Source organism: Peromyscus maniculatus, chromosome 14, assembly GCF_049852395.1.
Source record: "Peromyscus maniculatus bairdii isolate BWxNUB_F1_BW_parent chromosome 14, HU_Pman_BW_mat_3.1, whole genome shotgun sequence".
NCBI lineage: Eukaryota > Metazoa > Chordata > Mammalia > Rodentia > Cricetidae > Peromyscus > Peromyscus maniculatus.
The window spans coordinates 45,723,470-45,749,987 of record NC_134865.1 but is presented as its reverse complement, the minus strand read 5'-3'; the positions used below and the strand labels follow the sequence as shown (position 1 = coordinate 45,749,987).

At 45.9% G+C, this 26,518-nt stretch overlaps 1 protein-coding gene and 1 long non-coding RNA gene across 2 annotated transcripts in view; one reads left to right on the top strand and one right to left on the bottom strand.

Annotated features, from left to right (window-relative positions):
• The window catches only part of Prkch (protein kinase C eta), a 211,941-nt gene extending 194,066 nt beyond the window's left edge, over window positions 1–17,875 (bottom strand). The window contains exon 1 of the mRNA XM_006992732.4: window positions 16,664–17,875. Within this exon, the coding sequence (XP_006992794.1) occupies window positions 16,664–17,026 (363 nt within the window). The 5' untranslated portion in view covers window positions 17,027–17,875. The remainder of the gene's footprint in view (window positions 1–16,663) is intronic.
• Window positions 17,472–21,162, top strand: LOC143268448 (uncharacterized). Its single transcript, XR_013044371.1, has 2 exons — window positions 17,472–17,610; window positions 18,068–21,162. It is a non-coding gene; the product is annotated as an uncharacterized LOC143268448 (long non-coding RNA).
• Window positions 21,163–26,518: the final 5,356 nt, after the last annotated feature.

The following is a 26,518-nucleotide window of genomic DNA, read 5'->3' as shown; positions in this document are numbered from 1 at the left end:
TCTCTAGACATCACACACGTCCCACCCCCCAAATATACTAACATCTACATCTGAAAGATGCATTTCTAAATGAAACCTTTCAGCTCATGGAGAGGGTGGTGTTTAACTGAGAACAGTGAAGAATTTTTCCTTCTGCGATTCTTTGCAAAACCTTGGCACGTAAAGGCACTTCACCAGATGCTGAGAGGAGGCTGAGGATCCCCAGTGTTCACACAGAGAGCACTGCTTGGGGGGGGGGCTGAAAATAGCAGGGTCATCGACCAACGTCAGGGCAAAGAGCCGCACACACATTCTCATTCACCCCAGACATCTTCCCCAGCAGTGCCACAGCAAATCAATATATCCACAGTCCAGGTACAGGACACGCATGGCAAGAAGGCAAAGCGGCCCAGCAGGGACTCAAAACAGTCCACTCACAGAGACTTCTGCCCAGCTCAACCAAGCGCAAACCTTACTGTGCCCTACCTAGTGGGGGAGCAAATGGACTTTTGTTCTGAAATTTTAAATGAGGACAGCTCAGAAAATGCTAATATAAAATCAACAGAAACACTAAAGACCCGAAACAAGTGTGCGGGCAACAGACGCAAGTCCAGATAATCATATTCAAGATGAGGGCTAAAAGCATTTCCAACTTTCTGGAAACTCAATCGGAACTCTTGGTGCTCTTGATTTCATCCACAGATCCACTTTCAGATGGTCCACTTTTTAAATTGGAGTCTCCCTCCTTGAGAGCATGACCGAACAATGCAGCCCAATGAATATTAGTCTTCAGACTTGAATCAAAAGAAACATCTTTTATTTCCATTGGAGGAGGCTGTTTAGAATCACTCCCCTTAACTGCAACAATAAAAATGTTTGCTTCAGCTTTTCTTGCAACTGTCTTTCTTCCTGGCTTGTTGATTTGCACCAACTCTGAGCCTCCAGTCTGCCCAATACTAAATAATGAAGCCAGAAGACGTCACTGACAGCTTCCCATCAACTAATGTGGGCCAGCTTTGCAGCTATGTACATTGGGAACTTTGTTTTCCCATATTCCTTGTGAGAACTCTGAGTGGCCATTTGTACAGAATTTACCCCAAATCCCTAGGAAGCCATCTTTCCTTCTAGAGGGAGCTCGAAGTACCTGTTGGTTTCTATTACTCAACCTCAAACATAAAGCAAAATAAGAAAGTTGCACTGAAAACTCCCTTGTAACTCTAAAATTTTGTGTAAATACATAAACTGTTTTCAACACAGACGAGAAAAGAACCTGGGCTCTTGACTATATGTAGGCACTGAGGGTGGAGCAGAGGCCATGATGGCCGCTTTAACAATGACTTTGCTTTCTGTGCTGGAATATATGCCTGTGTTAAAGGTTCCCGTAAGTCCATCCTGAATTCTCAAGTGACCCTGGGAATTAGGCACTGATAGGATAGAAAGCTGAGGCTGGGGGCTGAGGCAGTGGCTCAGTGGATAAAGGGCTTGCCGTAGCATGCAGACATGAGGATCTGAGTTCGGATCCCCAACACACAGGTAAAAGGGTGAGGTGTGGCAGTGCACGCGTAATTCAAGGGCTGGAAGCCATAAATAGAAGGCTCCACAGCTCCCAGACCAGCCAGCCTCACCCATTAGTAAGTTTCAGGTTCAGTAAGAGACTGTCTCAGTAAAGAGAGGGGGGGAGGGAGGGAGAGAGAGAGAACCACAGAAGATATGCTCACATGCACACACACTCTCCACAAACACAGGTACACACAAACCACACATACACTTGTATACACCACATATACTTCACAGAGACACACAAAAACACACTGAGAGAAAGAAAGAAAGAGAGGGGGAGGGAGGGAGGGAGGGAGGGAGGGAGGGAGGGAGGAAAGGGAGGGAGGGAGGGAGGGAGAAAAGGGAGGGAGGGAGGAAAGGGAGGGAGGGAGGGAGGGAGGGAGGAAGGGAGAGAGGGAGGGAAGGAGGGAGGGAGGGAGGGAGGGAGGGAGGGAGGAAGGAAGGAAGGAAGGAAGGAAGGAAGGAAGGAAGGAAGGAAGGAAGGAAGGAAGGAAGGAAGGAAGGAAGGAAGGAAGGAAGGCCAATGGACAAATGGATGAACAGACAAATGGACTGACAGGCAGACTGACTTGCAGGAGTTAAATAGCTCAGCTGACAGGAGGCAGACTTGACCATGGACCCTGCACCTGGTGGAAAGCCAGGCATGGCACCGTGATGCAGGTGGCCTCAGAGCCAGCATCTGAGCATCAGTCCACGAAGACTCTGCATCCCAACTTACGTGACTCAGACAGATGCTCAGGTGTCCCTCTATACTCAACCCAGACTAAGTGGATGTTTCAAGGGGAGGTCAGATATACTAAGGGAAATATTATGGAAAATTTGATCTAATACGCAAAACTATTTAAAATTATCCAGAGATAATTCATAAAATTGTAATCAACCAAGTAAGTAAACTTTCAAAAGGAAGCAAGAATAAACTATATGCAATTATTCTTAATAAGAATCTTACTTGTGTTAATTAATTAATCAATCTGTAAATTTATTTAGGGCCCTATCCATTGTACCACCACAATACAAGTATCCCATCCCTTTAAATTATTAAAGCCTTCCATTAATACTTATGAGTTCACAGGGGAAAAAAATGAGAAAAATTAGAATCTGGAACAAAGTTCTGATTATTTTTTCTCTCCCGACCATATCTTGAGGCCCTCAGAGATCACGGCACCGAAGCAGACAGACAGAAGCCGGTCCTCGGGTTTGATAAGCACCCGCTTCTCTGATGTCATCTGAGGAACAACCGCAGGACTGCACCTCCCCCACCCTGAGAAACTTTCTCGTGGCCACCTTGAAGTGCCGAGGTCCTAAAAGCATTCTTTCCTGACGGTGGCTGTCGACATATCCATCCCCTCAGCAGATTAAAAGCAACCGAAGCGATTGTTTCTTGGGGGCCTACTTTGTGCCGGGCATGTTTGAGGTACGGTGTGGACACCCAGCCTAGGGGCTGCCGGCATTGGCATCCCCCTCTAGAGAAGAAGATTCACAGCCAGAGATGGAAGGGACCTGTCCCTTGTCACACTCCTGTAAAGGAGCAGTGTGAGACCATGGCCCTGAGCTGGCTGGCTCCGGCTCCACCCTCTCCACCATCCTGAATTGGGTCTCAAACACCAGGCTGCTCTCTTTCTGCCTGGGTCCCTTTCTCTAACCCTCCCACGGCTGCTTGTTTTGTGTCACTGGCCATGATGATGTCGCCTTGTCATGACTGAGCTGTCTTTCTGACCATTCTGGGCAAAGCAGCCCTGACCCTCTCATTTAATACCGTCCTGTCTTAATTTCCCCACTTAGAGTCTCTGTCAAGTTTGTTATCACTCAGTCATTTGCTCCCTTGGGGTTTTTTTGTTGTTGTTGTTTTGTTTTGAAGTTACTATTTTCGACACAGGGTCTCCTGTAGCCCAGACCGGCCTTGAACCCACTATGTAGCTGAAGATGACTTTGAATTTCTGATCCCCCTGCCTCTGCTTCCCAAGGATTGGGATTACAGACATATACCACCATACTCAGTTTCTGCCATGTTTAGGATCCAATCTGGGGCCACCTGCAGGCTAGGCAGGCTTCCACCAACTGAGCTCCATTCCCCACCCTTCCCTATTACTGACGTCTCTTTGTGCGGGGAGCAGCTCCGTGAGCTAGCAGTCCTGGGTCGTGTATACACTGCCCTACGGACCCCCCTGGAACACAACTGGGCACACAGCACTGCCTGGCAAACACCTGTGAGTGACTGGGCATTCACGCGGCCTCTCCCCACACAGAGGGGCAGTAGAGAAAGAATGTTGGCCAAAAGTGCAGAAGGCCAGATTCTTCTGTCACCCCCCACCTCCCCCAGTCAGGAGAGGGTTCCCCAGATGATCTCCCCTCAGCTCAATTTCCAACATCATATCATCTTGCTGGGTGAAAGGGACCCAGGGTATAGAAGACCCCAATTCCAAAGGGAAGAGAAATATGGAATTGCCACCCACCTCACTGGTTTCTCTTGCATGGACAGCCATACACCCCAATGCTGTTACAGCCCCCAAAGAATGTGAATGGTTTAAGCAAAGTTACAGAACAGACAAACCCCATTTCATTTCACAGGGGCAAGTTTAGATTTTTCAGAAGATACCAAACCAAGGTCACTCAACATGTCCTAGTTTTACTTAAAAAAAAAAAAATTATCTATCGCAAACTTCAAAGCTCCCTCTCAAATACAGAGGCTTTTAAAAACACTTAAATAACATGGCCAAATACATCCTAAAACTAGTTATTATCTACTATAGTCCACCAGGAGCCAGAACTAAGGGAAAACAGGGCTTTTAAAGCATAACCTTAAATGTATAGCCTCTCTCTTTTTTTAAACTGGCCAACTGTCTCCTAAGATTAATAGGAGTAGAGGTGTCTTCCAACACAAGGAAAAAAACACTAAAACCATACCATGGGAGGCCGGATTAATAAAAGCCTGAGTTGTGATACATTTCAATTGGGTGTTTTTACCTGACACTCTCTGTTACCCAAAGTCAGGCACCAGGGGACCACTCATCAGGTGACATTATTCCCAGAATGTGGTCAGAAAAAAAAAAAAAAAAACAAAAAACATGTGCACATTTTTCTAGAAATAGAGTCCATAGCTTTTACCAGCCAGGGCACTGAGATGGTTTCTGAGCCATCCGCTCAATTTAAAACCTGCTCTCAGCTCTGCCACCAGGAAACACAAACGCGTCGACATGTCCGAGAGACTCGAGGCTGGTGAACACATGAACCTTTTCATTTAGAAAATCATGCTAACACATGCATGACTTTTAAGGTGCTCTTCTGAGAAGAACTTCAAGGCCTGAAACCAGTCTGAGCGTTGATTGGTAGACGGATCTCCGGAAGGCAGAATGGAGCATTGTGTTCATCGTTCAATGGAACTACAAAAGTCAGAGGCTGTTGGAAGAGGTGGGAATGGGGGATGGGTTGGAGGGGAGGGCTGAGAGGTGGGAGGAGGGAGGACAGGAGAATCTGTGGTTGGTATGTAAAATGAATAGAAAATCTCTTAATTAAAAAAGAAAGTCAGAGGCTGGAAGGGGCACAGCACTCTACCCATCCATGCCTCTGACTGACGTCAGAGGCAGCGAAGGCATAACCCAGCAAGGAGTCAGAGGCCACACATTACCACAGGTAAGTGCTACAGATGTGGAGGGGCAGCGCTGTGCCTGTGCACGGGATAAACACGACTTAAAAATGAAAACGCAGCCTGTGGTTTTAGTTTGTGCAGAGACTGAAGCCTGGGTCTGAAATTAGGTTCACAGGGCCGGATACAGAACATGCTCACACTAGCCCCAGATGACTTGGTTTATTAATGCAATTATGAGGGGCTCGTGTTGACCATGGTTCTGTCCTCTGGCAAATTTCTTCCCTTTTAACCACAAGCACAAACCAAACACTGCTGCTAACCCATTAGGCATTCCTCTGCCTGTGAGGTCGAATGTGTACAAGGGTAAAACACAAAACCAAAGGAGCCTTCGAGAAGGCAGCAAGTGGTAAGAGCACTTCTGGGGAGCCGTCTGTGAAGGGTCTTTCTGCCACCCCAGTCCCCTGTGCTTCAACGGCCTGGGCTCTGATTCATGGGGTCCTACGGGAACAGACTGGCATCGTAACTGTGGTGGAACCTTTCAGATTCCTGCTTTACAAAATTCTTCCGCACAGCACTGCAGTGCTGTGACAGCCAAGACCCTTGGGCTCCTTCCTCTGTCTAATTAAAGCATTTGTCCCGAAGTGATTTATTGTATTTGTCGTCACCTAGGGTGGATATATAGACTGGCGGCTTTAATGACCCTGATAATGAGAGTGACTTCTATCAAAACCTTAAACAGTGGGATATTCTCATTCTCTCTCCCCTCTCTGCCTCCTCTCTCACTCCCCCTCCCTCCCTCTGTCTCTCTGCCTTTGTCTCTGTCTGTCTCTTTGTGTCTCTCTGTCTCTGTCTCTATCTCTGTCTCTCTCTCTCTCTCACACACAGAGAGAGAGAGAGAGAGAGAGAGAGAGAGTAAGCAGGGACGTAACTTACAATTGCCCCCACAGAACAAGAAGTGCATTAGTGTAAATTAAGAAATACAACCACATGGCTTGAAAGGAGGCCTTACCATAATGATTTCCGTCTGATCTTAAGCCAAGGAAATAACACCAGCATCATTGTTGATGCCGGACAGGTCGCTCACACACAACCTAGAACCTCTCCAAGCTTGAGCAACTTAGATGTGGGGCCAGTTTAATTCTTAGGAATCACTAACTTTGATGAGACATAATTCATATTGACTGCTTAACACCAACCCAGCTACTCCTAAAGGGAGGAAATGACATCATCTCCTGAAGCATGGAGGCAGAGGCTATACAGACTGAAGGGTCCTCAGGGATAGCCTGGCGCAGTCTTCTGTTGAAACAAGCCAGAAAGCTGAGACTCTGATAAGTGGAGACTTGCCTGAGATCCCAGCTGACAGGGGACAAAGTCACACGCTGAGTCCTGTTCTCCCCTGACTCGTGATAGAGCACAGTCCTCACATACGCCGCCGTAAGCTGTGGACTAAACCACAGAGCAGAGCTTGCCTAGTGTGCGCAAACACTGGGTTATTCCTCCACACCATAACGTAACAAAATAAAATGCAGAGTCTTCTCATGGGATAGTTGGTACAATACCAGTTTCCCAACGTAATTACTGGGAAGCCAGCTTCCCTGAACGGGACACAACTCTACAGATCTAAAGAGGTATCTCGATAAATACAGATGTAGTATATTTACAAATTAATGAACATCTTAATAAATCTAAGTAAATATATCTCGATCTGTGTACACAGTATACAGACATGGATTGTGCTCATGTTTGTGTGTCACACTTCCTGTGAGCCACCCATTGCTGGGGCTGGAATTTTGGTTCCCACATTCTGAAACCAGGCTGTAAGTGTCACCGACTCAAACCCTCCCAGGACTGAGAAGGCTCTGACTCCAAGGGTTGCTTACATAACAGGGAGGGAGTGGTGGTGGCGGCGGCGGCAAACCGGAGTGTCACAGCACTCAAGGGCCTCCGTTTCTGTGTATAAACATTGGTGCCGCCGCCACCGCCGCCGAGTGAGTACACCTGCATGCGACAGCCTGCAGGCCTGGCAGCTGCCAGGCTCGCTGTGGTGGCTCCGAACCAGGTGATTTTGCAGCTCAACCGTTAGGACTCTCTTCAGATGCACACGGAACATGAGATGCTTTAGGATTCAAACTCAGTGCTGACTGCTATTCTGCCCGTGGGAGTCAGAAGTATGGGCAGGGTATTTGCTGATAACAAAACGTGATACCTTCCCATAGTTTCCAAAGATGGAAATACCTCTGAGGGGCCAGAGGTACTGAAGGCTTTTCACCCATGATGTCACCTGGAGAGAAGCCTCAGGTCAGAAGTTCCTGTTCCTTTTCAGGGAAGATTTTTCTGTCATTTAAGCAAAGTAGGAATGGGTCGCATATCTGTATCCCCCGCTGACTCGCAAGGGTACAACATCAAGCCATGCCCGCAGCTCACCCTCCGCGGTAGGCATGCCCAGCTGGGCCTTGGCATTTCAGATGGAAATGTGTCTGTTACACTAGCTACTTCAAGGCCAAAGGAGATGCTCAGTCACTTGCCCACTATGACCTTGAAGCCAACGGGAATCCAAGGAGCAACAAACAGGAACAGGGCAAATCAGAGAAGGTTCTCTGGGACAGTGGTGTCTGCCATGGGGCCTGAAGCATGGGTAGGAACTGGCACAGTGGATGGCCTATGCAGAGCTGAAAGGCTCTCACTCTGAAGAATGTGGACTAGAGGGGGGAGACTTAGGACTCAAGAGGAAAACAGCAGTAAAACAAAGGGGGGCATCCCAGACCAACCGAGAGACTTCCGGCTTCTCTGATCCGGTTGAGAAACCAAGGAAGAGTTTTAAGATTCTGGGTGGCAACTGAGATAGGTCACTCTGGATATCAGAACAGTAAGAATGGAAAGCAATGGGTAAGAGACTCTTCCTCCTTGGGCTCCATTTTTTCTTACTTTCTAATAAGAGGGAACTTAACCATCCATGCACAAGGGGGCACGATAGCCAACTACCATGTTGCAAAAAAACAGAAAAAAAATTACAGAAGACTTCAAGTACTTACTTCCCTTACTCTAACTGCTACCCACCTCATAAAAATGCACCCCCCTTCTGCTGCCACTGTTCTCTTTTCCAGACGCCCTCCAGATACCACGCTACACAAGGCAATGATTCAGGTTCCACCCACCAACCTCAGTAGCTCTCCAAGTCTGAAGATGTGCACTTCTTGCATATGCCTCCAGATTCAGCACTAGGCTCAAACATTGCCGCTGGGAGAAACTACCAGGTATTACCAACGCAAAAAACCACAGACTTTCAGAAGGAATAAAGCAAGGAATTTTCCATCTGTGCTGGTTTGCTTTCTATTGCTATGATAAAGACCACGACTAAAAGCAACCTGGAGAGAAAAGGATTTGTTTCATCTTGCAGGTAGTGTCCATCAGTGAGGGACGTCAAGGCAGGAATATGGAGGCAGGAACCAATGCACAGGCCATGAAGGAGCTCTTCTTGCTGGTTAGTTTTTGTTTTTGTTTTTGTTTTTTTTGTTTTTTTGTTTTGTTTTGTTTTGTTTTGTTTTGTTTTGTTTTTTTAATAAAACTCAGGACCACCAGCTTAAGTGTAGCTGTGCCCTCCTACACCAGAAAACTAGCCAGCCCACCATGCATAGCATTTTCCATTCTACTAACATATTCAGTGGGCATGAACATCCAACCCAATCTTTCAAGCTCACGTGAGTATGCCTTTGATTAAACAGGTACAGCACTGACTGGCTTTAAAACATGAATGACATGTTTAAAGAAAAAGATATTACCAAAATCTGTATTTACTTTATTTACCCCAAAGTCACACGAAGCTTCTTTCTTTTATATATTTGTGTGTTTTGTTTTTGACAAATATTTAATGTCACACACCACAAACTGTTCACAGTGCTGGGGTTAGAACAGTGCCCTGCTTCCCAGGGTACTCTATAGAAGCAAGGTTGGATGGCTAGCAGAGTAGCTCGGTGATGGAGAGATTGGCCAGCCTGGGCAGATGCCTGGGTTCAATCCCCAATACTGAAAAGGAGGGGGTCTAACAAAGAAATGGACTAACAGAATGATCTCAGAGAGTGATAAGTGCAGTGCGATGAAGCTTGACAAAACAACAGGACAGGACAGGGAATACGCTCTTGAGAAGGGTAGCTATCCATCCGAGCCACAACCTGCATGACAAAGCAACCAGCCTTCCCAGAGCGAAATTCATCTTCCAATGCAATGGAAGGACGGCACAGTTAATCCAGACACTAGAACAGACCTCCCTAGAGGTTCTAAACCACATTCCCCTAAAACACTGCAAGCCAGTCAGTGTTAGACACTCCTCACAGCTGGCTCAGACAGGGGGGAAAATATATCAATCATGAGAATGAATAACTGCATTACAAAGTACAAAAGAGAATAAACCCAGTGGCAGAAAATATAGAAAAATTGGGGTGTAAAAAATTCATGCGCCTGGATCCAGCCACCAAGTGAAAAGAAGATCGATGATTGCTGGCGGGTCAGCAGGCGGCTTCACCTGAGAGGACTCTCAAATGGGTGTCTCAAAGAAACTGAGAGAGCCGCCCTCCACACAGAACAGAATGTCTTCAGGAGGCTGAACAGGAAAAGGGGGCTGGGATCCCGCCAAGCAGGGCCTTCCTTCCTGAGGGGGTGCCAAGGTCTTTCCATGACGCAGCCTCCCACTCCCCTGCCTCCTTTACTCCTCTACACCGGGCATCAAGTCTTAGATAGCTGGCTCCATTTGCAAAGTCAGAAAACAAAAGCAAATACCAGAGGGGGGAAGAAGGAAATGGTGCCTTCAGCGGACTAATCCGAAGTCCAAGAAATGATACAAAACAAACAAGTTCTGGACGAAGCAGAAAAAAAAAATCTGAGTGACAATTTAGAAAATGAAACTGTCCAAAAATCAGAAATGAACGAAGTAAAGTGATCTTATTGAGTTGGGGTTTTCTAGGCTCCGACTCTGAGGGAGCAATGCTGTTTCCCAGAGTCAGGGCTGGCTCAATTCCACCATCATTAGCATCCTTCTTACACTTTCAGCAAAATAAAGATGATAAATCTTGACTGTTTGTCTATGGTCTTCCTGAAGTATGACTGAAATATAATACGAGGCACCTCTGTCAAGTGAACTACTTGATAAGCTTTGGCATATTTAGGTAAGTGTGAACTCACCCCCACTGTCAAAATAATAAATAATTCACCTGTACCTCCATTATATTCTATCTCTCCCTCATTCCCAGACATCCACCGGTATGCTTCCTGTCACCATGGACTTAATTTCATTTTCCAGAACTTTGCATAAATGGAATCATATATGTTCTTCTGGGGTAGGGTGGGTGTGAGAGAAGTTGGTCTGGCCCCTTCACAGAGCAGAATTCCTTGGAAATTTGGCTGCATGTATCAGAGATTCATTCGTCTCTGTCAGTATGGACACACCACAATTTACTTAAGCATCCCTGTTTGCTGCAAATGAGTTTCCAGTTTGAGAGCATCACAGATGAAACTCCTGTGAATGGTCACGCACAAGTCTTACTATGAATGGTTTTATCTCTCTTGGTAAACATTTAACGGTAAGTCATACAGTAAGTACATGTTTAAAAGACAGCCACACTGTTTTCCAACAGGGCTGCAGTCTTTGACATTCCTAAGAGCTGTGTGGGAGATCGACAGCTGCCCCCTTCCTAGTCTACATTTGTTATGGGCAGGGCTACTGACTTTGGCCTTTCCAGTGGGAACAGACTGATATTTTGTTGTGTTTTGTTTTCGTTTGTATCTCCTTAGTGATCAGGATCATGGAGTATATTACAATATGCTATTTCCTACAAAGGTACTTATTCAAATCCTGTGGCCCACTTTTAAATTGCACAAATTGGGATTTTTCTCATTACTGTTGAAATTTTAGTTATTATTGCAAGTGCTTTGCCTAAATCATATTGTGCAATTATTTACTCCCAGGTATTGGCTTGTGTTTTTTCATATTCTTGAACAACTTTTAAGAAGTAATTTTTAAATTTCACAAAGCTCGATCTTTTTAATAATTGGGGCTTTGGGGTTGCTATCTTTTCTTCCTCATTTTTTTTTTCTGAACTCGAGATTATAAGATTTCTCTGCTATAATTTTTTAAAGATATTTGACAGGCTCTTACTTTAGGTCTATACCATTTTGAGTTAACTTTGTATATAGTATGGGGTAGAGGTCAAGGTTTCTCCTCCTCCACATGGCTACACAGCCCAGCCACTTGAGAAGATTGACATGTCCCCCACCGAATTGTCTTCTTGGCCCCTTTGTTAAAAGCCAACTGATGGTTCACGGTAGGATCTGTTTTTAGACTCTTGTGTCCCGCTGGCAACACTACAATAAACTCTAAAGTCAGATAGTGCAAATCCTTCAATGTGTTCTTTTTAAAAATAATTCTTAAAAAAAAAAAAAAAAAAAAAAAAGACAAGCCGGGCAGTGGTGGCGCACGCCTTTAATCCCAGCACTCGGGAGGCAGAGCCAGGCGGATCTCTGTGAGTTCGAGGCCAGCCTGGACTACCAAGCGAGTTCCAGGAAAGGCGCAAAGCTACACAGAGAAACCCTGTCTCAAAAAAAAAAAAAAAAATTCTTAGACCAATATAGGTCCTTTATCTCTCTGTATAAATTAGTATCAGTCTATCAATTTCTATGACAAGCCTTACTGAGATCATGACAGACTGCTTTAAATCTACTGAATATTTTGGAAGAACAGAGTTCTTAATAATTCAGAATCCTCCCAGCCATGAATACATCATACTCTCCATTTACTTAGATCTTTATTTCAGCAATGTTTTATCATTTCCACTGAAAAAGTCTTGCATTTATTCTATCTAATTCATCCAATTTCATCTTCGATTTTCTTACACGTGATATTTTTAATTTCAGTTTTCAGTAGTTCACTGCTAATAACATAGAAACACAATTGATTTTTGTGCATTAGTTTGGATCCTGCAAACCGACTTTGTTGGTCCTCCAAACTTTTTTTTTTTTTTTTTGGTCTGCAAATAAAGATGGTTTTACTTCTTCCTCTGTAATGTATGTACATTTTATTTCTTGAAACTTCCTTATTGCACTCTTGGATGGTGTGGAAAAAGCAGAAAGAGCAGCTCCCTTACCATGTTCCTGATCACAGGGGAATAGTGTTTGCTCTACCACCACTAAGACCGTTCCTGCGGGTTTGTATAGATGGCCTCTATTGAGTTGAAGTGATTTCTTCCTGGTTCTAACTTGCCAAGAAACTTTACCCTGAATAGATGGTTCATCTTCTCAAACACTCTTTCTGTATCTATTGAGGTGATCAGACAAGCCTTCACTTTGACGCTGTCCACACAAGGAGTCCACAGGTAGCTCTACAAACACTAAGTCGGCCTTAGAGTCCTGGATATAACCCTTGTTTGACGAAGATGTACTCTCTGCTTGCTGTGGTGCTTGATTTAAGTGACTACAATTTAAATCTCTTGCATCTAAGGTCATGAAGGAGGAGGATACCTGCCTGCAGCTGTCTTGGTTTGGAATGCCTTCATTGTGCATTGGTATTATTTCAAATAATGAATTACGATGTTTCTTTCCCCTCTATTTTCTGAAAGTGTCTATATAAAGGAGGTAATAATGCATCCTTAAGTACACAAGGTAAGTTATAAGTAAAGCCATCTGGGACCGTGAGTTGTATTGTTGAAGACTTCTAACTATAAACACAATTAGTTGAATGGTTATAAATGGACTTAAGTTATTCAAGAGAAATTGGGCATTTTATACATTTTAGAGCAAACTGTGCATTTCATCTAAACTGTGGAGCTCACTGGCATGACCCTGTTTATAACTTATGCGTCTCTTCCTTTATAACGTCGGTAGGCTCTGTAGTGATGCCCCCATTCCCATTCTAAACAGAACAGTGGTGACGTCTAGCCTGCATCCTCTCATCTCCATCATTCTGGCCGAGGCCCATCAACTGAAAGAGAGAAAGACTCTGCCTTTTCTGTATTGGGTTCCTGTTTTCTACTTGTCCAACTTCTGTTATCTTTACAAACTTCCTTACTCTTAGCTCAGTCTACTCTTCGGGGTTCCAGATGAAAGCACAGATCTGTGATTTGAAATTTTACTAATCTCAGTGTCTGGTGTGATTAATTTCCATTAAAAAAATTCACCTGTATCTTACCACCTTCATTTATCTTATATATACTGAATGAAATGAGTGTACAATTAATAAAAATGTGAGTGTCTATTCCATGTCAGACACTGGAGCGGGCACCAGACATGTATTTTCTTAAAATAGAGCTTTCCTCTTCTCCTACCAACTGAACACCAATAAGGTGGTGGTAAAGCCACTATTCCTGGTTACCTTCTTGATACTTGGGGAGTATCTCGGTCAATAAAGCACAGAAGGTTTCTTGGTTTATTATAATGGAGAAAAGGCTGTTTTATAATAAACTCATAATTACATCCCTTTCTTATGATCTGGCAGATACTAGATTATTTTTTAGGTCAGTAATTTGTAGTTCCACTTGCAACCAGAATAATTTTTATTCTCCCACTTACACTGTGAATAAATTACGCATTTGAATTTGATAAGCAAATGTAGGTATTTCTATGGTCCATAAAAGATAATTTTGAAGAATGCATTCCACGTAGTTTCATATATTTTCTCTTTTTTTCCTTTAAAGATATTGTTATTTTTATGTGCATTAGTGTTTTGCCATGGATTGTTGGGTCCCCTCAAACTGGAATTACAGACAGGTGTGAGCTGCCATATCGGTGCTGAGAATTGAACCCAGGTCCTCTGGAAGAGCAGTCAGTGCTCTTAACCACTGAGCCACCTCTCCAGCACCCTCATATATTTTCTTAACAAGAAAAGAAAACATTCTAGTCATTCTATCCTCATTTCAAAATGCTTAGAACGTGTGGTGTGTGTGTGTGTGTGTGTGTGTGTGTGTGTGTGTGTGTGTGTGTGTGTGTATGTGTGTGTGTGTGTGTGTGTATGTGTGTGTGCCATCTAAGTGAATATAATTCATGACAAATCACTGATTCTAACATTATTTAAATGCTGGCCCTATCCTACCATTGAAGTTTTCCAGAATGCTATCAGTGGGTCTTATTAAACGTCGAGGTATAATCTTAAGCAAAGATAGAGTTTGAACTTCAGTTCTGATTTAAATCTTCACTCATCCCCTGCAACAGTAAACAGCTCCGTGCTCCTCCTAGTTAGCTAAGCCTCCACTGAGGTTTTATCACGGCCTCACGTCTAGGTCTTCATTTCGGCTCCATATTCTCGATCTTAACTACTTTTTCCGTCCCCTATGAAGTCTGTAAGTACTGATGCTAGAGTCCCACTCTCAGAGGTTCCTATCTAGCATATTTAAAAGCAGAGGTGTTTAAAAGCTCTCCCGGGACTCAAACCTTCAGACTAATCTGGGCTGTCTCCAGTAAGCCATCTTATCATGGCTGATGGCCAGCCTGTACCACCACACTCCATCACCTAATTCCCCAAGAGATTTGCCCAGCCTAACGCTTAACCGAACACCAGTTCAAAAAAAAAAAAAAATATTCTCATGCTCAGTTCCATTCCATGTCCAGAAATTCACAGAAAACATGTAAACTTATTTGGGAAGTTGAGGCAAAAGGGTTGTCCTAAATTCAAGCCAGTCTGGGCCACTGTGTAAGACCCTGTCTCACACCAACAACAATGTTAATTTTTAACTGTATTTTATTGGATCCTATCTAGCCGACTACTAAATTCCAAAAAGAAAGTTAGACTGAGGTGAAATTAACCCCATCATTTGAGAACTGAGGTTAAAAAGCCATGGATATTTTTTTTTTCTTACTTCCATTTAAAAGACGAAGGCTTAGAGATATTGAGACCATGATTGGAAAAAGTACAGAGACAACTAGCCAAACTAGTGGAAACACATGAACTGTGGACCAATAGCTGAGGAGCCCCCATGTACTGGACTAGGCCCTCTAGATAAGTGAGACAGTTGTTTAGCTTGAACTGTATAGGGGGCTCCCAGGCAGTGGGACTGGGACCTGTCCCTAGTGCGTGAGCCGGCTTTTTGGAACCTAGTGCCTATGGTGGGACACTTTGCACAGCCTTGGTGCAGGAAGGAGGGGCTCGGACCTGCCTCAACTGAGTGTACCAGGCTCTGCTGACTCCCCATGAGAGAGACCTTGCCTTGGAGGAGGTGGGAATGGGGGGAGTGGGTTGGAGGAAAGGTTGGGGGCGGGGAGGAGGGAGGACAGGGGAATCTGTGGTTTATATGTAAAATGAATAGAAAATCTCTTAATAAAAAAAATAAAAGACGAAGACTTTCACACCTTTGGTGCTATTACAGAACATATGGTAAAATTAACAACACCCAGAAACAAAATACATATCTCACTGAATCTTTGCCACTATCTATCTTGTTCCACCACTTGTGAGTTTCAAACAGATTTTTGAATACCGATTCACCTGGGGTTCCAAGCCCACTCGCGTCAGAACTGAGACCACTATTAAACTTTGAGTCTTCACAGCATACCACATTTTGCCAGGCCACTTCATGGTAATTACCATTTCAGCATCTCAGAGGGAGCACAATAACCCCAACCTCACAGAGACGGAGCGAGGATTAAGAAATAAGGGCGTTTTGGCACTGTGTGAGGCGCTCTAGAAATTTACAGTAGAAATTCTGTCTCCAGGGAACTATGGGAACGGCAGCGGCATGTAAGAAGCTGCGCGCAGCTACATGTCTTGCAGAGAGGACAAACAACCAAACTTCAGGTGCTCTGGCCACGTCTTCTCGGAGGAACAGTTTGGAAACACTATTGCAGCCCTCAACGCACCCCAGGCTGATTAAACTTAATAGCAAACACTGAGAAGTTTCACCAGCACCACCAGCACCACCAACACATACACACACACACACACACACACACACACACACACACACACACACACACACACACACACGCACACACGCCCGGGAAAAAGCTAAACAAAACTCTGCCAGGGTGCAAAGCCATGCACTCATTCTGATCCCTGCCGGTGGGGCTTTTGTACCTCTGGGATGTAATGGATGTGCATGCTGAAACACGTGTGCACGTCTGTGTGGCTGAACCAACATGCATCCATAAACACTATGAATAATACTCGCGAGAATGTATGGCTTTCTCCTAAGAAGTGCTGGAAGCACGTTACTCAAACCCTATCACTTTCAGATCACCCCCTACCCTGAGAGGAGGAGCAGGATGGCGCTCTCTATCACTGCGGGGCTTCCCCTAAGCGCAAAGTCCAGGTCCACAAAGAAGACGGTGGCCAGGCCGGCTTGCCAGAGTCACACCTGCGCCCTCACACACCCTCCGCCGCTGTCCCATCAACAGAGCAGGTCACCTGGGAGAGAACCAAAGTCTAGAGGGAATTCCCTCCGCTGTGGAGCGATGAGAAAGCGGGACCCTGATGAGTTTTTTTTGTTTAAATAAATAAATAATAAATAAATAAAAGGAGGAAAGATCCAGCCGTCATGAAAGAGCGAGGAGGTGGCTACTCACCCAGCCCTCAAAGGTGTCCGAGGCGCCCGCCGTGCGCAACAGCTCCTGGAACTGCAGCGTGCAGTTGGCCACAAAGTGGTCATAACCCAGGGGTGTCTCGTGGAAGACGGCCAGCTCCAGGTGGCCGCCGTCGGTGACATTGGCGCAGAACTCCTCGTTGTAGGTGGGTTTGTTGGTCTTCTGCTTGGTGCTGGTCTGGCCCACGCGCACCTGATCCACGCTCACCGTCAGGTAGGGGTCCAGGAGCTGGTGGCCCTTTTTGAAGAGCGAGTGCCGCAGGGACCAGCGGGTGGGCTGCAGCCCCACAGCCTCTCCGATGCGGACCCTCAGATAGCCATTGAACTTCATTGTGCCGGACGACATGCCGGCGCTGCTGCCGGGGCCCCGTGGGGGCCGCGCTAGCTGGCACCGGGGAGCAGGGAGCCCGGGCTCAGGGTAGCCCTCGCCGCAGCCACAGGCTTGGAGACAACTCCCGGGAGAAGCAGCGCCCGAGCCCCCTGCCACCGGCCATTCCGCCTCCTCTAAGGGACCTTCCCCTCCCCTCCTTCCCTCCCGCCCTTTCTCTCGAGGTGGAAAGGAGGGGAGCTGGGCTCCGAGCCCTTGGCGGGCTGGTGGGTTCCCGACCGTCTCTACGGAGCGCGCGGGGCTCGCCCCTTCTCCGGGGCCGGGCAGATCGTCTCCCCGGAGAGCAGGAGCGACCCGTCCGGCTAGCTCCAGCCTTGGCGTCTCTGCCCCCGCCTCCGCCCGCTCCTCCTGCCCCCGCCTCCGCGGGCTCACGCTCTCCCCCACTCGGTGAGCTGCTGCGAACCAGGAAGCAGCAGCCGCCGCCGCATCCCCGGCCCGAGCCGCACGCCACCAGGCTCTAAGTTCTCAGAAGCCGGGCGCGGGTTGCTGTGCCTTCCGGACCCCGGGGGCGTGGCGCGCCGCCGGCAGCCCGGCCTTGCAAGGTGGGTGCTGGGGTGCACCCGGTGGAGGAGGTCCGCGCCCCCCGCAGGCAGCCCGGGCCCTGAGTGCTCCCGGATCCCTGCTTCTGGCTGCCAGGTTGAAGGAGCGTTTCGGGCTGGGGGCTGCCCTAAGAGGCTGAACAAAAAGAAAGAATTCGTGGTCGACCGCCAACAAACACCTGAGGCGTGGCAGACAAACCCAGAGAGTTGGCAAGCCGGGAGGATGCGGAAGATCGGCAGCAGGGAGCCCTACCTCCCACCCTAAGCGGTGGCCTGGAGCCACTGCCCTTTGGTGGCGAGAGCCCTGGCCAGGGGCGGGAACATGATGGGAGGTAGCTTTTCCTAATCTTTACAGGGATGGCTCATCCCAAGGTTCATCTTAGACTCATCCTGTTTATGCGCCTTTCCTGCAGAGAGCAATGAGTAATTAGTTGTTTTGTTTGTGTTTTTTTTTAAATAGGGCAATGATAATGATGGAAATCCTGTGCTCCTCCTTCCTCGGAGAGGTGTGTCCCTGCACAAAGAGCAGGAAAGGTTGGTTCTGCTGGAGACAGACATGGTCAGGGTATATAATAAGTCCCTTCCTCCGCGAGAGGTGGTTACTGGTCCACCCAGTCCTGCATCTTAAGGACAGAAAGTGTTCACATGCACCGCCCTGACGCACAGGGGCCTTAGAATCTACCTCTTCTAGGAACACTTTAGGTTATTACTGTCCCGGAGTGGGCAGACTCCGGACTTACTCATCGCGTGGCTCCTGCAGGTTTTGTCCCCTAGGAAAATGATTTTGGTCTAATCCATTCTACCAGAAAGCTTGCTCCCCGAGGGCCAGCCACAACCAATTTGTCTCCCATAAAGTCTAGGCTATTCTTAAGATACTTGGCACTCTCACCCTACCGGTTCTTATGGAACAGGTTGGCCTTTGCAGCCCCCTTTCTAGAGCCTAAGACGGGCTCTCTGAGAAGGTTCTCGGCCATTTCACACTAGAGTATTGAGACCTCACCAGTAGCAGCTTCCCACTATAAGATGAAAGCGAGAACAATAGGCTGATGGGAAGGGCCTCTCTTGGAAATACCAGGGCTTCCTGAAAGAGTGGGACAAGGATGTAGCAGGTCACTTCAGTTCAGGCAGAGCTCTGTCAGGCATGCTAGCAAACGCTGGAGGAACTCCTAGGTAAGAGGTCAGCACTGCCCAGTGAGTCACCTCCCCCAAAGAGCTGGACCTGACTCCCTGACTCGTCCAAAGAGCTGGCTCGCCGGCCTTCAGAACCACTGAAGGATTTGCCACTGCTCAGCTTTGGCGGTTTAAGAAGGCCGTCCCCAAATGAAGAGGAGCTACCAGCTGACCCGGGGTTGGGGCTGGAGGAACACCAGACATTCCCTAGTAGTCGTTGTCATCGTCATATCAGGCCCCAGGGTGGGCCGTGCGCAGAACAGCCAAGTGCCTGCTACGCCTGTGGGGCCTAGAAACAACAAATAGAAAACTCCATACGTGGCAAGTGTAGAGAAGGAAAAGACCAAGGGCCCTGACCCATGTGATCCCCGTGGATGGGTAGGGAGGGTCCTCTGTGGATGTAAGCAGTAGCAGGATTGGGTCAGACTCTGAGAAACAGCATGGTCTGACCCATCTAGGGAACACTGAGCACTGGGAAGCTGGAGACAGGGAAAGGTGAGACTCAAGAAGGTAAGATTATCCTGACAAGGTGGCCACACGGCCAGACTGGGGGAGGGGAATCAGGAGAAAGTGAGGACATTCCCTATGGGCTACCTTAGAAGCCCGAGAGGCAGAGCCAAGGCAGGATGAGATTTATGTTTTAAAAATATTCATTGGGCCTCGTGGCCAAGATATTGGAAGAACAAGCCTGGGTGGAGAAGGGTCCTGTGAGGGGGTTGCTGTTGACTGGGATTTTCGGGTGTTAATGGAGATGGAGGTACACAGATGAATTGGAGACATGTTAAGGCGGCCAAATTGACAGGTCTGGGAGCTAGACTGAACGGAGGGGATGAGGAAAGGAGAGCATCTGGGGTGACTTGCAGAATGCGGCTTAAGCTACCCGGTCCACTGGGGAGCCATTAAGGAGTTAAGCCACTGCTGGAGAGAAAAGATTTGTGGGCGGAGATGAAGAGTTCAATTTGAAACTTGTCGAGTTTGATGTATGTTTGATACATTTAAGTGGAAATCTGAAACTGGGCGATTGGCTAGGCGATTGTGACACTCCAAGGGACAGTCTGGGCTGAAGACATAAATTTAGGAGCCAAGGTACACGGAGAGTAATGGAAGCCAGGATGCTGGTTGAGGTTCTGCTGTGTGAAACAGACTAGAAGAGTGTAGCATGGGAAAGAAAAAGAACAAAGACAGAGCTCCTCAGAAAGCCCCACATTTGCAGGTGGAGGAGAAGAGAGCAGGGTTGCCGAGAAGCCGGTAAGAAAGGAGGGGGAGGCGAGAGGGTGTCGTGGACAAGTATGGTGGGAACCAAAGGGAACAGGGTTCAAACAGAGAGGAGCGTCTAGGTCAAATGGTGCAGGACTCACAGAAGCACGGAGGAAACGTGCCCGGTGTTTTTGGCAGTGGACAGGGTTTCGGGATCTCTGTGCTGTTCCTCTAGAGGGAAGGTGGCAGAAGGCCATCCCATGTGGGTTGAGGTGGGAAAAAAAAAAAAAAAAACAGGAAGAAGTAAAGATTGTGAGATAATACCACAAGTTTTGGTCCGAATGAGGAGAAAGGGCACTGAAGAAGAGGAGAGAACACTTGGAGGGTAACAAGACGAGACCTGAGAGAGATCACCCAGACCCGAGAACATGGGAGGAATGAAGGAAGGGATCGTCCTTGCTTTAAGAGAAGGACCTCGCTGAGCATGCATGGTAGCATGTGCCTCTAGACCCAGCTACAGGGAAGGCTGAGGTGGATTCCGGGGGACCTAAACCCAAATTCAAGTCCAGCCTGGAGAATACAGCCAGACATTGGCTCAAGAGGGAGAGAAGCATCTATGTTAGTGTTTGGTCTTCTGGCTACAACTGTCTGATTAAAGTCCCACACTAGAGTGAAACAGTCAGTGCGGGCCACCTCCGGTATTAGTCAAACTGTTTCTTAGTGCACCCACATGCCTTCTTAGCTTCTCTCTCATCACACACTGTGCCTTCTCTCCCCCCTCCCACTTCCTCATTTTCAGGCAGGGTTTTTCTATGTAGCCCAGGCTGGCCTGGAACTCTCTATCTAGACCAGGCTGGCCTCGAACTCACAGAGATCTGGCTCCTTCGGTACTGGAGATAGCCACCCACAGCTCCCACTTTCCAGATTCATAGCTTGGCAGCCCTGGCAGAGCCAAGATTTCCTACCAACATCTTCAAGTCCATCTCCAGGAAGATACGTGGCTTTCCAGGAGACACCAGACAGGTCCAAGGTCTCTGTAAGAGGGGACTGTCTGTTAACCCAAGCCTCACCTGTATGACAGCTTTTAGCCAGATCTGGCCCTGATGTAGAAGGAAGGCCCTTTACGTCTGTACATCCCACCCAGATCACTACATGTATATAATGCAATAAAGCAACCAGTGTAATAGAGTCATATCTGTGTGGCCACTTGGAAATCTGTGCTACCCAGGCTTTGTAAACTGAAGGACCTTTTCCTGTAACTACTCGTACAGTAACTGGGTTTCTCTGTTCGTGATTCCTAGCATCTTTTTTTTTTATTATGAGCTGCTGGGTTGATTGAACTGCTGCAAATTTTCTGATTCCTTAAGGAAAGTTTCACACAATGCTCATTCTACTTTTAAAATAGAATCAGAGAACTTAGCAAATGTCACAGCCAGGTCAAAACTTACTCCGTGTTACTCTAAGATGTCACAGCCTTGGGGGAGTTTACCTGACAGTAAACACCAATGAATTTAAAGCTGGTTCTTACACTGCAAACATCTAGTAATACTTGGATGTGTAAGTAAATCCTAGCGTAACAACTCAATGGGCTACCATCCAGCTATTAAAACTACATATAATTAACAGCAAAAAACCCAGGGTAAATAACATTTAAAACTAAACCATGAAATTTAAATAGTTATAAAGTACACAAAATATATATAATAAAATATTATATTGTAAAATAAATGAAAACAGATGTCGGATTGTTGTGCTTATGAGCAAGTAATACGTGTACTTATCTCAATGTGAACATAAACCAACCAAATCACATAAAGCATATGAGCCATTGCTGGGCGGGTGGTGCACTTTAGGCCATGATATTGGCTGCCATGTTATGATGGGTTGCGCATCCGCCTTTCTAACAAGACACTTGACAAACTTTGTTTTATCCCCATGGCAACAATACCAGTGTTATTAGACTCAGTGCTTTACAAATAAGTGAATCCAGGGTCAAAAGATTTATATGAATTTGATCGTAGTTAATACATAGTTAAGCTGGGTTTTGACCCATTTCATTGTTTTTTTTTAATGCATGCCTAAGCCCCATGCTGGAGTGATTCCAACCCATAACAGGTTAGAGAACTAACGACTGCTGATTCTGTGTACAAGGCAAAGAAGGAGATTCTCCACAGGCAGGATGCAGTGTCATGGCGGGGGGTGGGGTGGGGTGGGGGTGTCAATTCAGGGCTGTTCCGTATCCAGTTCTAAACATGAAAAGGTACATCTAAGTAAGAGGGGCCACGATGTCCTACTTCTGAATGTTCCAAAAAGAACAGAAAATGGTAGATATTTCACAGAAACGGTAACATTTCCCAGAATGGAAGAAGACACTAGCTTCATATCGAAAAGTGATACACATATTATAGGGAATGAGTAAAAAGCCCCACCTCTGGGTCTGGCAATGTGAAGTTGCTGAATGTGACAGTGAATACAGGGAATGACTTCAGAGGATGAGCTGAGGTAAAGTGGAGGCTGGGCAGAACAGTGAGATCAGAGAGGTTTGGACTTGTTAGCCCAGGGGTCCCGACACGATAGTCAGCTCGGGTATCTCAAGGATAAACAGTCCATGAGGAAAGAGGAAAGGAAGTGTGAAAGGAGATGTCCTGGAAGAGCAGGCAGACTCCATGTCCTCTGAGGACACAGAAGGAAGAGCCTTAAAACCCAATTCCAGTAAGATGGGTCCCCAGACGGAGAGCAGAACAGACCATGCAAACTAGTCCCTAAAGAAGAATTCAAGCTAGTGACACTGTGTACTGTGTCCTAGCCCGGCGATCAAGAGCTGCAGCCCCATAAAACACTTCTGCTGGGTTTCCAAACAGGAAAATCAAGTGAGGCTAAATATTTGATGTGCCTATGAGAACAAATGCAAATCTCTCCCATGATCAGTTTTCCTCTCGACATAACTTACCCAGCTGAATCTACCAAGATTAGACTGGTACATTTGGAACTGTCTTCCTGTGTTTCTAGAGGTTGGGTGTCACCCCCAGAAAACCTTATGACACCGTGTTAAGAAACAGACTCATAAAAGCCTGATTATAGTTTTGTCAATTAAGAAAACATATTTCATATACAATAAAAAGATAAATAGTTTAGGGGAGTCAAAGCTAATTGCATGTAGTCACCCCAAACTTCTTATCTCCAAGTGCATAATAACAACTAGAAATTAAAGCATGTCATGTAAGGCAAGAATCTCCCTTCAAATTAAAATTTAAAACTTACTATATGTCTTCGCTTTTTAACATTTTTCTTGGCACATAAAAAAAGGTATTTGTGAAAGAAGCAAGTTAACATGACTTAAAATACTAATCATTTTTCTCTAAACCTATTATTAATACATCCTATGGTCAGCCTGTCCCAGTAACTTGTCTGGTTGGGTTCCAATCCATGAACAAGCCACGTGGTTATTAACTACAAGTATCAACCAAGTTATTAGCTGGTGTCACTTGTGTGAGAAACTTGGGAAAGAAAAATGCCCACCTGATCTACTCACACCCTCACCCTTCACTGGCTTTTCTCTGGTCCGCTCAGTGACTCTCCACATAATCGCTAATTCCATTCTGGCCAACACCATCATACTTGGATGTTAAGGTCTCCAGAATTACATTTAGGTCATTTAAAAGAACCTTCACACACACACACATACACACACACACACACACACACACACACACACACACCCTTTGATTGAACCATTTTGTAGTGATAAAATTTAAGACACAAAATGTTTTTCACCAATCCAGATAATTGTACCATCAAAATCACTTGAGTGTGAACGGGGAAAGCTTCACTTGAAAGCCTTCACCAGGATAAAGCCACAACTGTTTTCTTACCACACTAGCCATCTTAAATTTTTTTCATGATATGTAGTTAACAAAACAGTATACCAAATGATACAATTCACCGGAATCCTACTTGACAGGAAGTATGTACAGGTAGTGTGTTGTCATTTGGAAGGGTGTAGCCCTAACTGTGAACAGTGGTTGTCACAGGTCATGAGTAGATTCCGGTAGCCCATCCCAACAGTAGGAATTTAGGCTCTGCCTAGCTTTACTGGATGTTACTTTACTGGATGTTTTCCCATCTACACTAGAAGTTATTCTGTGCACTTGGAATAGTGTCTGGTAAACAGAAAGTAACTTTGTAAGTGTTTATATTGCTAGAGGGATCTTCTTCAAGTATCTCTATTTTGTGTTTTTTTCTGTAATGAAAACTTGAGCAGTCTAAGAAAGTTTTGAGCTCATATTAGAATTCCTAATACTGCACACAAATCACAATAAGACCAACTTGGATCGTTTTAAATTTTAATTATTTCCTGTCATCTTTCAGGTGAAACTTGAATATTTTCTTGTTTTTAGTAATTGAAGTCGCAGATTGAGCCCTGTTCCTAGAGCTTATATAAGTTCATAATAAGAATGTGTAGCAGACTCCTGCCCTTGAAATCCTGTCTAAGTGTGAAATTTTCACATCAAACCCCATCATCTTTCTCATGGAAAAACAATAAAACAACAACAACAACAAAAAGTCTAGGCCGGGCAGTGGTGGCGCACGCCTTTAATCCCAGCACTTAGGAGGCAGAGCCAGGCGGATCTCTGTGAGTTTGAGGCTAGCCTGGTCTACAGAGCGAGATCCAGGACAGGCACCAAAACTACACAGAGAAACCCTGTCTCAAAAAAATAAATAAATAAATAAAAGCCTATATAACTGGCCAAGAGGCAGGCCTATGTTGAAATCTTCCAGAGTCCTGCTTGTCTGTCACCTCTTTTAGAACTCTTGGTTGAATAGCTGGAAGGATGGCTCGGTAGTTAAGAACATCTGTTCTTCTCCTCTCGTCCAGAGGACCACCTGTTTCCCGGAACCACACTGAGTGGTCCAGCTCCATAGAATCTGAACTTGCTGGCTTCCTCAGGCACCTGCACCCATGCACACAACACACACACACACACACACACACACACACACAATACACACACATACACACACACACACTCTAAAACAAGCAAAGCTGGTCATGGTGGCGCACACCTTTAACCCCAGCACTCAGGAGGCAGAGGCAGGTGGATCTCTGTGAGTTCCAGTCCAGTCTGGTCTACAGAGCAAGACCTTGTCTAAAAGACAAAACAAACAGACAAAAACAAAACAAAACAAAAAAAAACCTGACCAAACTTAAATAAATAGATAAAATTCAGAATTGAGGCTTTTGTCCTTTGGGATTTTATGGGTGGCGCCCCCCACCCCGGGGTTGCATATTAGATATCCTGAATATCAGATATTTACATTACAATTCATAACAATAGCAAAATTGCAGTTATGAAGTATCAATGAAATAATTTTATGGTTGGGGGGAGTCACAACATGAGGAGCTGTATTAAAGGGTCGCAGCATCAGGGAGGTTGAGAACCACTGCATTAAGCCGGTAAACTACTCGGAGGGCCTTTCTGCCAACACTTTCAGAGTGGAATGGGGAGTTGGATGACCCAGTAATTGGCACCGTGGACAGTGTTTAACAAGCCAACGTGATCCTTCTGAATACCAGGGGCAATGGCATTCAAGCACCTGGGTTTGCATCCTCCAAAGTTGTCAGCTGAGTTGGACAAATCATAACTTTCCACAGAAATAAGTGGGAAACTGAAGTTAATTTGAAGGAGGCAGACTCACCAAAGTGCTGCGAATCCTGCCTCCTGAGGGCGCTCTTTCCTTCCACCCAGCTCATCCTCACGGCAGCACGTTCAGTGCCATGTGCCCTCAGGTAAGGAAGACCAAGCCACAGACTAAAAGCCGTTAAGAGACCCACCAAGTCAGAGGGAGCGGCTGAAATCCCGTATTCTCTTAGTCTAACCACACTCAGCAAATGTGAGTCCAAGGCAGACCACAGAGACATGCACAGTGCAATAACAGGACATAAAAAGGGAGAAGAACTCTGGTGACTATCACAAGAAAGGGACATGGTATGCTCAAGGACTACACGGGCATGGGAATACAAAATCACCCAGCACACTAAGCTGAAACGTGGGCTCGATATGCAGAAAGGAAGCTCACAAAGGAATTTTACACGTTTCCCTAGGTTACTCGCTTTTTTTTTCAGAGTCGGAACAACTGAAATCAGGAAACACCTGGGGTTGTTAACATTAGTTAGGAAATAACTTTAAAAGCTTGGGCTCCGTTTGAGATAGCGGGTGGCAGGCGGGGATACGGCTCCAGCATCTGCGATTCCATGAAAATGCACAAGCCGTTTCTCTTCATTTGCGTCCATTTTCATAATAGTAGCTAAGCAGTCAATGTGTTACGATTATATTTTTTAGGTTAAAAATTGCCTAGCTGCATTTTTGTCCCCATTAATAACTATATAAAGATGTTATACTTGACATGAAAATAAGTGCATGGGATAATAGTCTTAAGATAAAAGAATTTTAACATGGGGCTAGAGAGATGGCTCAGTGGTTAAGGTCACTGGCTGCTCTTCCAGGAGACCCCGGTTCAATTTCCAGCAACCACATGGCAGCTC